This window comes from Sander lucioperca, chromosome 18 (genome assembly GCF_008315115.2).
Source record: "Sander lucioperca isolate FBNREF2018 chromosome 18, SLUC_FBN_1.2, whole genome shotgun sequence".
Lineage (NCBI taxonomy): Eukaryota > Metazoa > Chordata > Actinopteri > Perciformes > Percidae > Sander > Sander lucioperca.
Window position 1 is genome coordinate 14,470,585 of NC_050190.1, and position 17,097 is coordinate 14,487,681.

Consider the following 17,097-nt stretch of genomic DNA (forward strand, 5'->3'; position numbering starts at 1 on the left):
TTATAACAACCAAAACAAAGGTTGGAATGCCCTTCTTCTTTAGGAGAAGACAGCACCTATATGTTTCCACTTTATTAATGGAAAGACAAAACACACACTTCTCTGGAACTGTATGTGCTACTTTAACTTAACACTGTTCTTTACCTCAAGTTAAAGTACGGTTAGAAAAATAAACTGCCAGATCACCAGCAACACATTTCAGCTGAACCCCTACAATCCAATCTCATCTGGACTTCAGCCTCATTTCATCTTGAAGTGATTTTAGAGATATGGGTTTACATAGCTCATATCTCTCCATTTACATGTGGCATTATCTCACTTGACACAGATAAGTGGAGGGTTGGTGTCTGTCATTGTGATGTGAACCTGAGGCTGAAGTCCACCTGTGACTGGGCAGGAGAAGCTGTGTGAAAGGACCTGCAATTCAGTGAACTGTCAGCAGTCGACGGCCCTGTTTGCATTCTGGTGCTTTTCATTCAGTAAGTGTTAACTAATACAGTAGAAACCTGGGAGAAGATTTGGGTACAGAGAACTACATATCTCATACAGGGGTCTTCACTGAAGGTAAGACATTCTTCAGTACAGTTTTCCTGTGTGTTCTTCATTAAGTTCACTGAATTCAATAAGAAGCGTACAGTACTGTATCATTAACTAAACACTGTTGGTCTGACGACAAAAGAAAGTGAAGGATGAAGTGTGTGAGATGCTGGCTGTCAGCTGTAGCCCTGCTGCTGCTAATTGTAGCTGGAGTGGACATGGAGCATCTCCAAGCTGAGAACCTGAATCTCCTTCCTCCAGATGAACACAACTTGGTCTTGAACCGTGGAATGAGAGGTATTTATTTGTGTAGACTTTCACTTTGACTTTTGTTTTTGCTGTTTGATGTCAATAATAATGTACTCTGTTTGCAGTTGGGGATTTGAAATGCCCATAACTTGTGCAGAATCTTCAAAACTGTCTCTGATGATAGTGCTACAGTGTGTACTTTGTGTTAAACAGTCAACACTGATTGCTTTTAAATGTTGAATTACCTATATCTTCAGATTATCAATGTGCATTCTCCTGTGGGTGTGGGTCAAATTCCAGCCTGCAGATCCAAATTGCTTAGTGACTCATTAATGATGAGTGTTTTGTCCCGTGAGGTGATTTGTGTCTCTTCGTAAGATAGTTTGTCAGACAAACAGTTGTAATAGTTTCGCAATTGATCAAAGTTTAACATGTTTACCTGCTGGGAGATATTGAGAAACAGTGTTGGTGTGCTGTTGCCATCAATGTAATGACTAATTCCTGGCATTGCTGTTTAACACAGTGTAGCTTTTGACACTACGACTGGGAGTGCTAAAGTTAGATATTTTGAGATTGTACACAGAGGGGTTGCAAATGAATAGTTAGACATTTTATAAAATACCACTCTGGTGTCAATCAATCCCTTTGCAAGAAACCAAATAAGCGTATTTCCCAAGATGTCAACTATTAATAAGAAAAAAGTAGTTTCAATGGAAAATATCTGTAAATATGTTTATACGTCTCCATAATGAGACATATAATACATGTCAGAAGATTTCTTTTTTTTAAATAAAAGCCCTCATTGTACTCCTATTCCCCATTCAATGTGATTGTCAACACCACTGAAGCATCACATCGATAGAAATCTATTCTAAGGACATGACTGATGTGTTATGACTGATATGTTAATTTGCCCAACAGTGCTGCCCAGGGACTGCCATGAAATGCTGATGACCTCTTCAGGCCAGGCCAGAGACGGGGTGTACCTGATCCAACCAGGTGACTACCCCATCGTGGCCTACTGTGCCATGCAGGAGGGAGGCTGGACCGTGGTGCAGCATATCACCATCAATAGCAGCGTGAATTTTGATCGTACCTGGGCTGAGTACAAGCATGGCTTTGGGGCTGTAACTGGTGATCACTGGCTCGGGAACGAATACCTTCATCAGCTCACACAAGGCCCTGGGCACTATAAACTGGGAGTAAAACTAGTGGACCGAGATGCCATCACCAAGACAGGGGAGTATGATCCATTCCTGGTGGAGGATGAATCGTCGGCATACAGGCTGAGGCTGGGGTTGTTCCAGGGCACTGCTGTAGATGCTCTGACCCTGGACACAGAGAACTACCTGCATGACAACCAGAGATTCACCACTAAAGACAGAGACAATGATAACTACTTCCAAAATTGTGCAAAGCTGGAGTTTCAAGGGGTGCCGGGAGGAGGTTGGTGGTACGACGCCTGTGCTGGTGCCAACCTCAATCGCAGGAATGTCATCTACTGGCAGAAGGACTGCAACAAGGAGCGACTGTGCAAGTATGCATGGATGATGGTGAAACCTTCAGACACAGTTAAACTGATTCAAAGTGGAGACTGCAAAAAAGATGAGCTATAAGGATATAGGCTTTGTGATACTGTGTGACAATGGGTTTGGCAACTATTGAGGAGCAAGAGGGTTTTTTTTAGGTTTTCTTTGCAAGAAACACTACAGAACGCTACATCACTCATTTTCTCCTAAGGGCCATTAAACTGGACATTCAATTCACCACATTTTATTCCGAAATGCATGGACATGATCACAAAATACTGAAAAGAACAAAAAAATAAATCATAAACTTGGAACACAGTATAAAAATGCAGTACGGTTTTAGTTCTAGCTTTGTTTCCATCGATCACTATGTCAATACATGAAGCAAAGCATCTCATCATTCCCCAAATTGCAAGTGCAGATTTCTGGTTTATCACAGTTACGAACAAGTGTTTCATGACATTATAGCTTATGATACATGTAAAATATCTTTTTTTTGCATGTCATCTCCCATCCAATGCTAACACAGAGGAACATTTTACAAACAGCATTTTATTTGCCACAGTACATTACAAGTTTGTCAGAAATACAATGAAGATATGACATATTGATTTCGCTACAGTAATTCAGAGAAAACAAGTACTGTATTTCAATGCTCAAAGAAAAAAGAAAATATCCTGAGGATGAAGACTAATAAACAGTTTATAATAAACAATGTGTACTCTTATATCCTCCACACTGTTCCTATTGTAAACACTGACATTGTTTAGCAAGTTTGTCATTTAGTTCGAAGGGTTTGTAGGGTAGACCAGTAGGGTTCCGTTTGGGGTTATTTATTAATTTGTGTCTTTTAATTTGTGGAATCATTACTCCTTAATGTCCGCTGAGATTTTACAGAACAGAAAATGCAGAATGTGTAATGTGAAAACAACAAAGATGAATTTATATTCACTTATCTGACAAATTACATTGGCACGTGTGAAAAGGCTTTGATTATGATCAAGTTACAATCTTGACTTAGCAAGCAGATTCAGGACGACACTTATTAGCCCTTTAAAATAAAATAGCAATTTCAAATGTGCATTATTAATACAAACACAATACCTACAGAATGAAACTGCATGTCATGACATTTTGTGTGTAAGAGCATCAACTTGGGGGAGGATACTGGCAATTTCTAATGCTTTTACAGAAATATACAGTGTAAATTATTAGAATAGAGCAAGTTTCTTATGCTCCGGATATCAAACTGTGCATCCTATTGAGTACAAATACAGTGCAATATACCATAATCTGTGTGTTAATCGGTGGCATGAGAGCATCAATTTTGAGGGAAAATACTGGCATCTTTAATATTTTAGAATCTATTTACAGTGTCACTGATTATGTTGGGACAATTTTAAGTCTTCAATTTCCAAAGTTTGAGCAATAATTAATACACACTATAGCAGACCTACTGATTAAGGAGCAACATTATAAATGTTACCACCTCCTTGATATAGTGTTTTTTACTTTTGATATTGTGTTGAATTCAAGTTCGTAAAGCCAAGATTATCAATACAAACATATAATTTACAGCCATCATCATACACCATCTTAAAAATAAATAAAATTTCATGTAAGTTTGGAGCTGACCGCAGGGTTTTGTCCATACCAGTATAGTTTCTCCTCAGTCCTTTTCTTCTTCCACTGGCAAAGTAAGAGCATACGGAAGGTCTTTTGGAAAGTCTTGTTACAAAGGGCATAGCACATGGGATTGACGGTGCTGTTAACATAGCACAGCCAGTAGCCCAGATGCCAGAGTGAGAGGGGAATGCAGTCTGAGCAGAAGGTGGAAATAAGCACCATGATGTTATAAGGCGTCCATGTTAGGATGAAGGCCAGCAAGATGGCACTGAGAGTCTGAGCTGCCTTCCTCTCCTTGATCAGCACCATCCTCTTCCTCTTGGTGATCTGGTTCTTCAGCGTGGTGTCTATGGGCTTCGACGTGGAGGAGGTGGACGGGATGCTCATGGACTCAGCCGAGGAGAACGTTGACGACGCCATTTTGGTGTCTCCGTTTTTGCTGTGGTGCTCCACGTGAGTGTCTTTGGCCACAGGCTTGAACTTGTAGGATACACACTTGCTGCTCTTCTGAGAGTTGCTTTTAGGTGGTGTCTGGAAGAAGCTATTCTCTTCATAGCTGCTGCTGAGCTGCTCGCTCTCACTGCCCACTCCACTCTTGATGTTCTCACAAGCCTGGTTCCTGAAAGAGGGCTGGAAGCCCCCTGGAGACACAGGCCTGTCCTCATCCTCGGACGAAGCATAACTGTTGAAGGTGGTCAGCTGACCAGCTTTGGACCACTCGTCATTGGTGGTGGCTGCTGATTTGGCCACATTGCTTCTGCTGGAGGAGGACCAAGAGGCTTGATTCCTGTCATGCGAAGCCGACCTTAATTTACAGCTGAAACAGGATCTGATAATGGTCTTCTGAGGCTGGGGGACCCCAGCGTCTGTGGGATAATTAATCCCCTGCAGCTCCGCCAGATCTTTGGTCCTCTTCTCTGTCTCCTTGTAGATTCGACAGTATAGGATTGTCATGACTGATACAGGAATATAAAAGGCAGCAATCGCTGTCCCAAAGGTTATCACAGGCTCAGAGAAAAACTGGATCTGGCATTGCCTCTCAGGAACAGTCCTTTTTCCTACAAAGTATTGCCAGCAGAGAATAGGTGGGGCCCACAGAATAAGTGACACCAACCAGGCCAAACCTATCATGATCCCAGCTCGTTTTGGAGTCCGCTTGGCCCTGTAGGTCAGAGGTCTGGTGATGGAAAAATATCTGTCAAAACTGATCACCAACAGATTCATCACTGAGGCATTACTGGCTACATAGTCAACTGCCAACCACAGGTCACAGGCGAGGTTCCCTAAGGCCCAGTAGCCCATCAGTATATACGAGGTATACAGATTCATTGAGAAAACACCTATGATGAGGTCAGCGGCTGCCAAACTCAGCAGGTAGTAATTATTCACTGTCTTTAGCTGGCTGTTGACCTTAAAGGAGAGCATCACCAGAACATTCCCCACAATAGTGATGAGGCTGACTATGGCCGACACAGTCGCAATGGTGATCACCTCCCAGAGACTGTGAGGGACCAGATGGATATCCATTGAGCTGGTATTTACAGTAGAGTTTAGTACACTCTCTCCTTCCATGATCCTTTGTGTTTATTAGCATCCAACCATGACAAGAGTGTTTGGATTTGTCATTTTCAGGAAGATCTTCTGGTAAGAAAGGAAAGAAAATGTTATTTCGTTCATGCCTACAAAAAGAAATTCCATTCATAGCCACTAGATGGCATTAATTCAGCATGTTGAGCATCACATATTAACACTTGACTTGACACTCAGAAGGAAAATATACAGGCTTAACATGTTTTGCTCTTTGAAACTAAATGTCATTTAGACAAATTTGTGTTTTTCATACATTCTTAACAGATGATAGCATTCACTTTAGTAAGTCATATATACATGTGGCATTGAAGGCATTGTTTTCTCCATTTTTGTCATTTGCATCTACTGGAAAAATTATAGTAAGCTATTGTACTTCACCCAGCTCACGCAATTAGATCAAGCTCATGTGAGTATACCCATATGGAGTGTTTTAGGGGAACATCTGTGGCACATTTAAAAAAATCCAGGTCATTACATAATTGTATTCCTTGCTCTAAATTTGTGCTGTTATATTTATAGTGCATTAACTCAATTCATAGTTCTCTAAGATGACCATTTGACAATGAAAAAAATCACAGATAATTCTGGTTTTTGACTAAACTAAAATCCTCCAACAAACAAATGATGACAGTGATTTTGGTTATGTTGGATACTGCCTTGTGTATTTAGCGCTTACAAGCTTTATAGCTTTTTGTCTAGAAATTTAGAACCTAGCACATTGTGATGTTCCTTTATAACATTACTGCAGAATAAATGCATCAGTAATAAATACATAAGTCAATCCATCAATTGCAAATGTCACATGTGTAATGCAGCATTATTTAAAATGTTTCTGCTTTCATTATTTAATCTGTTTAGAGATAGTTTAACTTTGAGCATACTTGCCCGTCCATTCACTATACCAACTTATCACTGCACAGAATCATTAGGAGGCAGAACCTTTCCCTGCATGCACCAGGCAAAAATACCCCCAAAAAAGTGGCCAATCTTTGGCAGAGTTTAAGAAAAAGAAGCACAGTCACATTTACAGTTATGGGCAACTTTCAGTTCAGGTGACCTGCATGTTATTGGAATGTGGGAGGAAAATCAATAATGTAAGTGTATACAATGACAGATGCAGTCTGTGCCCAACTTTGAGGTTGGTGAAAAATACAGATCTGCCCCCATTTCAAACTCACTGGAAACTAATTTGTCAGCCATGCATCAAATTTCTATTTCAGCACTTTTAAAAGCGATGACACAAAAATAATCAAACAAGCATACATTTTCTTTGCGGAGAGCCGGTGCAATTCTTTTGTCCTGCAATATAGGTTACTCCCTTCTCTGCAGCACTTTAGTCTTTAGAAATAGAAGCATTTTCAGTCCGTCTTTTCTGTCTCCAAAGCCAACCACAGAAGCATGTGTATACAACTCAGTACATCAAGTCATATGTTCTGGTCTTATCTCAATAAGGTTTGGACTCACTAGTCACCCACTAGTCAACACATAATGTTTAAGCACTGTTTTTACGGATAATTAAGTCACATCCTCATTGCTCATTGCTCATTGCTCATTGCTCAGTGCTCATTGCAATTGTGCAGTTTCTAGTGTCAGATATTATTGAGGCGGTAGAGCCCTCACACCTAACTACACACCCTGCACCACTAGAGAGCAGCAAACACCCTCCACACGTGGAAACTCACAGCACATATGGTCCCCTCACTCTCACACAGTGCTGGACGCACCAATCGATAGTGGCTGAGGGGCTATCCATGCCAAACTGGACCCATGTGTTCGAAACAAGCCTAGGGGAAAGTGCTACAGCTTAATACCTTGTCTTTCCTGACCTACAAATGCATGACAGTCCCATGTGGTGTTGGTCATGCCTTGAGGGATTTTATCAAATGCGTTGAAGCAGCATTAAATCCCCAGGGTTTGAGTACATTTGTATATGCGCATGATTATATTCTGTTGGGAAAACACAGATTTATGCCCATTCAGTGTTTGAGCGTGAGGCTAGTGTCTCTGTGTCACACTGTTTCACAGTTAAGATAATTTCTCACTCCCTCACTCCTCTCTCAGGAAATACTTAGGGCAACTGGGCATTGGTATTTTCAACCATGCCACTTGCTCTGCTTAAAATAAGGGAATTTCAGTGCCATGTTACAGCCCAGCATCTGCGCCCTGTGCATGACCTTCAAAGACCTTGTCAGCTCCAGAATCATTACTTACTATTGAAAATGACAGGTAAAACAGCAGTAGCATATCACCATCAGGAAGGCAGAGACTGTTTGAGGCTCTCAGTGTGGAGCAACAGTGAAGTTAGAGAAAATTCACATCCAGAGAGAGAATCCTTCATGTGGTTTGTGGCAATTGAACATTTGGCAAATTAGTGTGGGTGCGCTGGCATCATGGATGTGTTATACATGTGGGCAGAGAAACAGCAGCTGGCCGAAGATAAAGCTGGATGAACATTTTTACGGTTACTTTGTTTTGTCCGAGCACAAACTGCTGGATTTGTCAATACACGTTCATCCCAAACTTCTTAACCAATGACTATTCTGCTCCTTTCTTTCACATAATCTCTCCTGCGTCTCATGTACCAAGAAGATCTCTCCTAACTGCTCTCATGACTGGATAGCTCCTCCTAAAGTGTATTACAATTTCAGCCCACAATACAATGCTTTCAACGTAATCACTATCCAGTATTTGAGAAATAACTTCCTCACTTATTGGCATTCATTTGACAGTGCCAGGCAGGAGTGCCAGGATAGCAGGAGGCCCATACAAAAAACATTCCAGTCACTGAGGGGGTCCTCCTGCAGGACTCATCCTGTTGTAGAATGGCATTTTATATCACATCACTCAAATCCCTACATCATTACACTGTTTAGTGTAAGAGATTTCATGAATCTGTCTACAGAATTATCTGCTATTTCCTGGTATGCACAAACCGTTGTTTTGTTCTTATTGTTTACCTTAGCATAAACCCTCATAATATAGTAAAATGGTACACTGATTTCTAAAACTAAGTTTTTTCCTTTTTTCCATTCCATCCAGAATGAGGTCAAAGCCTTTAGCTATAACATTGTTAGCGTTGCCAGCTACCTTGGTCGAATGGTCCACCACTTTGCTCTTAAGTGAAATATCTCAACAACTGGATGGACTGCCATAAAATTTGGTACAGATATTCATGTACCCCTCAGAAAGAATTGTAATCATTTTGGTGATCCTCTGTCTGGCGCCATTATCAGGTCATCAGGTCAATTTTTAATTTGTCAAATACTTCAGTTTATGACCAAATACTATGGCAACACAGCTATGGACAACTTGTCTGGTTGTTTTCTTCTTAGCAGGGGGAAATATTTAAGGGGTGTCAGCCAATCTTCATTGTGTTTATTACTATTAGCTAGCAGCACACTAACACACTACAACCATACACTAAACTACGATGGAGAACATGGTAAACATTACTCCCAATAAACATAAGAACCTTAGCAGTAGGCTATTGTTGTGAGCAAGTTAGCACGCTGACATTAGCATGTAGCTTAAACATCAATAACAGCCTCACAGAGTTGATCGTCTTATTTACAGCGTAATTCATATTTTATAGTGTTCTGTGACTAATTTTAAGCTGTAGGGACACAAGCCAGTTTAGTAGTAATTGAACCAAAATAGTCTTCACCAGCTGGTATGAAAAGAGTTTCTTTTCCTTTTTCAGAACAAAAAGTGCATCTAGGCTGAACCATAAACACATACACACACGCACACGCACACGCACACGCACACGCACACACACACACACACACACACACACACACACACAGAGACACAGAATAGACTTGTTCTACCTCTTGACCTCAACAGGTAGAGCAAGTCAAGCTTGCTAATAGCTTCTAAATCGAAGCAGGAAGCGTCTTAATGGTACACTCAGAATAAACTCAGAGTCTGTGGTAAACATGGACTCTGCATCACTATAAATAGTGAATATGGTCTGTTGCGGCCACTTTTTATGGATGCAGTTTGGTATCAAACATGACGCACGGTTGGAAAGAGCTTTGTGCCGCGTTTGAAAAACAAAGACAATGCTGCAGAATTTCTGGTAGCATCCCACCTGTATTTTGACTTGGTTATACAGTGTGTAAAAATTTTATATAGGGTTCATCACTATGCATCAGTGCAAAATATTGAAAAGACGTAAAGACGTGCTCTCACTCTTGCCAAGAAAAAGAAAACGTCCTCATTACATATACATCCTAAGAGTATTAGACTGCCTCCTGAAAATATTGTGTTAGCTCTGTATGCATAAGTAATTTTCATTGATCCAGTGATTAACAGTGCCCAGTTTGTGACAGAGGACAGGCTAGGGGCACAAATCTGAACCGAGCCTCCATACTGAGTGCAGAGGCGGACATGTTGAAGGGTGGCTTCCTGCAGGTCCTCTGGCACCTGGCCATCAGTGCTCCTGTGCTGTGGCTCCATACACTGGCCCCCACCAGGGCTCCCAGTCATACATAACCTTTTTCTACACTCTCCTTTGGTTGCAGAAACATGATAACAAATAGCGTGTGTGTGTGTGTGTGTGTGTGTGTGTGTGTGTGTGTGTGTGTGTGTGTGTGTGTGTGTGTGTGTGTCATTTGTAAAAGAAAGGGAAACAAGATGAAAAAGCAAAAGAGAGGCGAGTCAAAGCAAAGGAGGCAAAGGACGCTGTGTGTGTCTGCGCGGTGAGTATGTATGATATGCAAATTAGCCCAGAGCTTTTTGGCACAATAGTCCGTGCATCCTGTAGTCAGCCCACTGACCCATGATTAAGATTCCTGCATATGTGGCATCATGGATGATAACATAAAAAGTGCTTGAATTATTCTGTTTATCAGGTATTGGAGGAGAAAGAAAGAAGATTATAAATGTTCACATGTAAGATCTTGTTCTGAAACATGCAACCTGAAATATTTATCAATGTGTCAACATTGGTGGCAAACAAAAGTAAGAATCCATAATCGGTAATGCAGAGTATACTTTTCTGCTTTTTTTTTATTTCGTGCCTAAATGTTTTCTCCCATGTGAGTTTAAAATTAGTTTTAAAAATAGTGCAAACTTAAATTTCATCTCTTCTCCGATTAGAAATGATGAAATGAATATTACATATTATGATCTGCTTTTGAACACCCCGGTGGGTTTGGCAGCTGCTGAAGGGAATAAAACAGTAACGCTTAATGACTTAAGGAGTTCTTTATTATGAGCAACAACATTTCATTAATGCCCCATCATTTAGATAATGATTTGGCTATAATAACCTCATTTGTGTCCTCGTGAGTGTCTGTCGTTGTTTGGGGTTGTCAGATGTTTGTTCCCAAATTGTAACACACCCAGTTTTCTTTCTGCTGATGTCACATTTGTTGGTAAAAACAAAGGTAATGGTTTGAATAAACTCTAGGCACTTATGCTCAATTGAGGGTAACCTCATTAGGTTGCTCAAAAACAAATGGACATACTAACTCAGTTTGTTAATATATGTAAAATCTAGCTCCCTGGCATACTATGTATGAACTTAAAGAAAAAGATCTGATGCCGTAGTACATCCCTGCTGGAAAATCATTGACAATTTCACCAAAAATGTGATTTAAGGTGAAATTGCTGCATAAAATCTAGTGTTCTACGATCTAGTTACAATTTTTCTAACCCACCAAACCATTGCTGTTTTAGGTTTAGACTACTTCCAGAGACTGCTTTAAGAGAACCACAACCTTTCTTCATTTGTTGCAGCACCTCACAAGATCTGTGGGGACTGGATGGACTCGTTAAAATCTCGCTTCACTGCTTATCCCTTCCCTGTTTTGTCATTTCCACTTAATAAAGAGACGAGGCAAAGGATGTGAGAGCCTTGTGCTTTAGCTTTTGAGAAAAAATATTGATTGTTTTTCATTTTAGAACTATGCAGTTGAAATGAGGATACCATTTTGAAATTTCCGATATTTCAAAGACAAGTCTAAAAGGAGATAGGAGTAGAGGAGAGACAGGGGAAGAAATATGATTGTGCCATAAAATTAGGTGTACTACTGACAGACTGAGAGAACATTTGAAACAGAGATATGTGAAAGATTGATGAGCGTATAAAATAAATAGATATGTTGCTATGTGAAGAGGCAAGATATTGAATGCCTTACAGCCTATGGAAATATCTAATGTATGGCACTTTTCTATACTCCAAGTCCTCCAGTAGAACAGACGCACACATATTTTTCTGCCAGTACATTCTCTGTTGCTTTCATCACGGTAAAAGGCTACATTAAAAATACATGTCAAGACCTCTCAGACATGCACTTGTGCACACATGACGCTGTTTCCCCTTAAATCCAGGTCACGCCTTTGTGCATTAATCAAAAAGTGCATACTCAATCACTCATGATTCTCTGGAGACTCTGAAACAAGTCACTGATGTAAAGGGAAAGGGAAAAAAGATGAACATACTCACAGTTGACTTTTATCAGATCTCACAGTCGTCTGTTTAAGGGGGCATTGTGTCTCGTGGTGAGAGCACAATTCATGGTTAATCCTTTTGTTTTGCCTAGGAAGCCTTCAGGTCAAGTGTGCGCTGAGGAACAGGATCACAACACAGTTGGAGAGAGGATTGAGGTGGATGGGAAAATCCAGCTGACTTGACCCTTGCATGCCAGAGGGGTCCAAAAGGTAAAAAGTGTGAGCACAGAGGCAGAGGAGAAAGCGGACGAAGAGTAAGAGGAGGGTGGACACCAGTAGGCTTCGGTCATCCCTGTTCAAGAGGCTGCAGAGTACGGCATCACATTCCCCCACGGCCATCTAACACAGCCACCGTGCATCCAGATGAGAAAGTATCCTCAAGTTGCAGATAATCTATCCTCAGTCATTCATAAATTAGTAGAATCTGCTCAGGAGCCAAAGAAAGGAGAGAGAACTTTTCCTCCCAGTGTGAGCTGAGCTGGATGAACTACCTCTCAGCCAATTTGAAGCAGAATGTCACTCAGAGGCTGCCTGACGCCTGAGCCAAGTCACTGCTACTGCCACACTGCTGCTACTGCTGCTGCTGCTGCATCTACTCTGGCCCACAGACACCGATGTAGCTGACGTGAGCTAGCAGGGAGGAGAAATTCCCATAGGGCTGAATGGTTCATCATGTTTCGGGACAGTGAGCATGCCAGTCAGATCACAGAGTGTGACGGGGGAGGGGGGGGAGAAAAGGAGGTGGCTGGGTGGCTTTTAGAGGCTTTTGAATGTGTAGGGGCGGGAGGATGTTGATGGGGGAGAGTGGTGTTTAGTCAGAGCAGTCAAGCTATATCCTGTTTTTGTGTGGTTGTGTCACATAAACCATTAATCTACATCCAACGGCATGTCTTTTGTGTGTGTTTTACAGCAAAGCAAGAAGAGACAGTGTTTGAACAGCCTTGTGGTTATCAGCAAACTTATCTGCAGAGCATAAAACACCACTGCTGCCTTTGTGCTCACATGGGAGAGTGCTGACATGGCTTGGGCCAGATAATCAGACTACTGAAGTGACAGATGTTTTTCATTGGGCCATTTGCATGTGTGTTTGTCTGTGTGTGCGTGTGTACATGCACATGCATACACAGCATGCATGTCATTGTGCTGATTGGGGAATTATTCGCTTGGCATTCGCTGACTGTACTGGATTGGTTTAAAGTCCTCATATGTTTTAATCCAGATGATGGTTGCTGATCTGTCCCATGAGCTCCCATCAAACTGTCAGAGAGATACACAAATAAATCCGGTTGCTGCCAATATATTACTTTGAATTGTAGAATATACTGAAGGTATTTCCCTTTAGCGCATAGTCATGTTTTTTATGTGATACATCCACACATTAACACTCACACAAAGGCACAGGTGCACACACCAACGTGCTATTGCCTTACAAGCTCATTCATGTTGATTATTTTTGCAGGATGTGTCTTATTGATTAAATCACAAAAGTCAATTCGAAATACTGTCAAGCTTATGCATTATTCACTTTCTCATTAAAAACTGATTATAGATCAGTAACTGAAATGAAGCGTGTGACCTTTAACACTAAAATGGTTTTCCAATACATTGAAACTGAAAGTGCTTTTTCTTCCAGATATCTTTTTGATTTTGATCATCATCTCTGGGAAACAATATTCACATGCTTCTAATAATAGCAGATGTCACTGCACTGCATGTCATAGCAGTGCTATCATTCAGGCATCTCTGCTCATCTGCATCCTGAAGGCATGGGTGATTTTCCACAGGTTGCTGTCTTATCACTGCATGCCTGTGAGAGAGATGAGATGGGGGAGGACATCAACACAGCCAAAGATAAATTGCATCTGTCCATAGTCCACAGGGGCTTGCTTATCTCCTGACCCAATTGTGCACCCATATGCTGGCAAAAATAAGATCAGCCTCTACATGGTGCGATTCTGATATCTTTTTTTTCTTTCTACTTTTCCTCTGAAAGTGTTTGTGCTTTAAGTGAAGGACTCTTCCTGAACTGAACCTTGGTAATCAGCTTCATTTAGCTATATACTGCACTTTTTTTCAAATTAGGAATTAGCTTCCTTCACTATAAATGATAAAGAAGCAGCACAATAATCAAATGAAACAATCAATTGTCACTTTGGAAGCCCTTTTAATCTAGTTAATCCCCGGCATACGTTTCCCTCCAGACTGGCTGAAAGAATCGACTCTTCTGATGTCCTTCTCTCTTCAAGGCTTTGATGTGCAACAAATATTTATCTGCCGTCGTGCCTGCCTTTTTTTTTCTGTCTCCTTCTGGCCCCAAGCAACAACTCCTTTTTGACATAATGATTTTCCAATACCTTGTACTGTTTCAGTGGATTTATATGTCCCCCTACTGTGAAGCTTGCTTTTATCCCTGAGTATAAAAGATTTGTTTTGTAGATGATAAGATACACAGGGTGTTCTGGTTTTAAGCAATTTGCTGCACAAACACTTTGTTTAAAGCCTTCTGATGAGGAAAGTTTTCCAATATTTGATGAAAGCTATGTTTAGGGTCATGAATACCTCAGTGCTTACCGAAATTAGAATCAAGAAGCAGTATCCATGTCACTGACGAACAGTAAATGAAATCAGCCGGGTCTGGGTGGTACATGAGCTCTTCCTCCCTACAATGCAACTTTAATGTTGCCTAGACAGTGGAGATTAGGTTGAGCTGTTATTGTGGACCTGTGGTTTGCACTCCTTTCAGACATCCAACACCTACTCCTTAGATACTCCTGCTTAAAAACAATGGCTTTGTCTGAACAAGACCTGGGCTAACCTGTGCACATGTGAGCGTTTGTGTACCTGTGTGAGTGTGTGTTATAAGCCATATTGGTAAAGCTTTAGCTTCACAGCCCATGACAGTGTGAGTATTTAGTCCTGTCATATCATCACAGTTAAGGAGCCATATACACTTCCACCCTGTAACAAACTTAATTAAAGTTTAGGGTACAACATACATAATATAAAATAGTGTGGTGAGCTATTTATTACACACAAATGTCATCAATGGTGTTTTCAGGGAGGCAGTTCAACATTTTGGAAAACATTCTTTTTTTGATATCTTGCAAAGAATTAGACGAGAAGATCGATACCACTTTCATGTCAGTCTGTTCAATATGAAGCAAACGCAAGAAACTAGTTAGCTTAAGACTGGAAACAATGGGAAACAGCTACTCTGGCTCAGTTTATAGGTAACACAATTTGTCTACCAGAACCTCTAAAGCTCAAGAATTCACGCGGTTTATTTTGTTTGTTGAATTCGTTCAAAATCTGGAGTCTAAGAATAACAATTAGTAGTTTTACGGCCGGTTGCGTGCAGGAATATTTCTTGACCGTGCACAGTTCCTTGGAGCCTTGTTGTCCCCGTAGGGTTGCCAGACAATTAATAATTTGAAGGCTTTAGAGGTGCTTGTAGGGAGATCGTTTTTTAACTTTGGACAACATAGCATTTAGATAGTTACACTGTAATTTGTGGGCTGCAATCAATTTTATTGATCTATATCTGAAGAATTGAATTAAAGAACAAAGAGAAGAGAATAGAGGGAATCAAAAAAAACTTTCATATGGCCCATGTGAACACACACCTTCACAATGGCATATTTGCAAAATCAAAAAATACCAAGTAAACACTGCTTGGTTAGAGTTTATTTCCCATTTTACGCTAATGACATCACTGAGTCGCTGTTGCCCTTGTGTATGCAGGTGTGTGATACGCGAATGCACTTATGTGCATACTGACGCAGATCCTGTGGAGGACACTGTGTACAAGATGTCCAGACTCCCTCCCTATCAGGTTGTCCAGGCACCATTCGCCTGAATTATTGGTCGCCAAAAAAGGGTGTCAAGGCTTCAAATGAGCGCGGCCAATGCCACGGAGAATCTTATCAGCAGCAGCCAAATTTTCACTGTGTGAAGAGAAAAAGAAATTAAACACCTTTTCAACAAAGCTTGCCCCAGCCTGACCCCAGAGAGACAAAGTAGAAGAGAAAAGAGACTGAAAAGAATTGATAAAGGGTGTTCAATATCTGATCTCTCTCTCTCTCTCTCTCTCTCTCTCTGACTCTACTTGTCTGTCTGAGCACTGGCCTGCTCTCACATTGGGCTGGCCTTGCAGAGCTGTCTGTGTCTTTTTAATCACTGTAACTCAGAACCACCCGCTGAATGCTTCCATCTGCCCCTCTCTGAGATGAGAGATGGAAAAATCCTGAAAGAGAGAAGGTATGACATCCAACTAAAACAGCTCCATCATGTTTATAATCATCCTCCGTGAACAAGTAGAAGTCTAGTACCAATAAATCATATTCATTTTCGCGCTGATACAAAGCTTGTTTCTTTCACCCCTGGTGAGATGAATTCTTGTGTCCATCCCCAGGACATTGTTCTAATCTGGTTTATTCACATGCTATGTTCTAATAGGAGGGCCCATTTATCATGCAATATCCTGAGGTATAGTATGTTTTAGTGAATCCACTATTTCTCATTGTGGAAATTCTATAAGCCACCAGCCACAGTTTCTGCTCATGCGGCTTATAAGAAATGACGTTTTTACTCCATGAGGGGAAGTTTTGCAATCATGTCTTCTGCTTGGTCAGTGATGAATAAAAAGATGAATCATTTGCACCATTTAGATTAGTACAGAATGTAGATAATCATAACAATGTTGGGAAATGTCATTGATCCATGTCCACATGTATTCATTAAATAATGTTTACTGTCAACTTTCCCTTTTCAAAACCACAAATGAAGCATAGCGTAAGTTCAGGCAGTTCATGGAGTCAAGCTTGGCTATTATCTCAGCACATACTGTAGCTGACAGTCCCTAAGCCAGCACACCAGCTGATGGCTCAGCTGATTTCCTGCTAAGCATATGACTGGATTTCCAAATAGAGCGCTCTATTTAAACTGCTTTTCCCAACCTACCTTGCTGCATCTCTGCTAGCGCTTGCAACCCACCTCCACCCCAGCTCCTCCTTTTAAATTTATATTTATGTTGTCTGACTTAATCAATGTCATGTCTGCAGTCATTGATGCTGCTCTGTTCTGTACCCTAGGGGGATCCTGCCACTGC

The 17,097-nt window shown here is 41.0% G+C and overlaps 2 protein-coding genes across 4 annotated transcripts; one reads left to right on the forward strand and one right to left on the reverse strand.

Moving 5' to 3' along the window:
* The first annotated feature begins 111 nt into the window (after positions 1 to 111).
* zgc:194887 (uncharacterized protein LOC571819 homolog) lies at positions 112 to 3,027 on the forward strand. 2 transcript variants are annotated; one of them, XM_031279168.2, is made up of 3 exons: positions 112 to 564; positions 679 to 834; positions 1,708 to 3,027. In XM_031279168.2, the coding sequence occupies exons 2-3, from the start codon at positions 690 to 692 to the stop codon at positions 2,400 to 2,402; spliced, it is 840 nt and encodes a 279-aa protein (XP_031135028.1). In that variant the 5' UTR covers positions 112 to 564; positions 679 to 689; the 3' UTR covers positions 2,403 to 3,027. The 2 variants fall into 2 exon arrangements, with proteins under 2 accessions (XP_031135028.1, XP_035850464.1); XM_035994571.1 differs by having other exon boundaries at positions 112 to 521; positions 676 to 834.
* Positions 2,544 to 12,692, reverse strand: chrm5a (cholinergic receptor, muscarinic 5a). Of its 2 annotated transcripts, none has more exons than XM_035994569.1 (2): positions 11,986 to 12,692; positions 2,544 to 5,579 (listed from the first exon to the last, which is right to left on the reverse strand). In XM_035994569.1, the coding sequence occupies exon 2, from the start codon at positions 5,511 to 5,513 to the stop codon at positions 3,930 to 3,932; it is 1,584 nt and encodes a 527-aa protein (XP_035850462.1). In that variant the 5' UTR covers positions 5,514 to 5,579; positions 11,986 to 12,692; the 3' UTR covers positions 2,544 to 3,929. The 2 variants fall into 2 exon arrangements, with proteins under 2 accessions (XP_035850462.1, XP_031135026.1); XM_031279166.2 differs by having other exon boundaries at positions 2,544 to 5,582; positions 11,986 to 12,691.
* Positions 12,693 to 17,097: the final 4,405 nt, after the last annotated feature.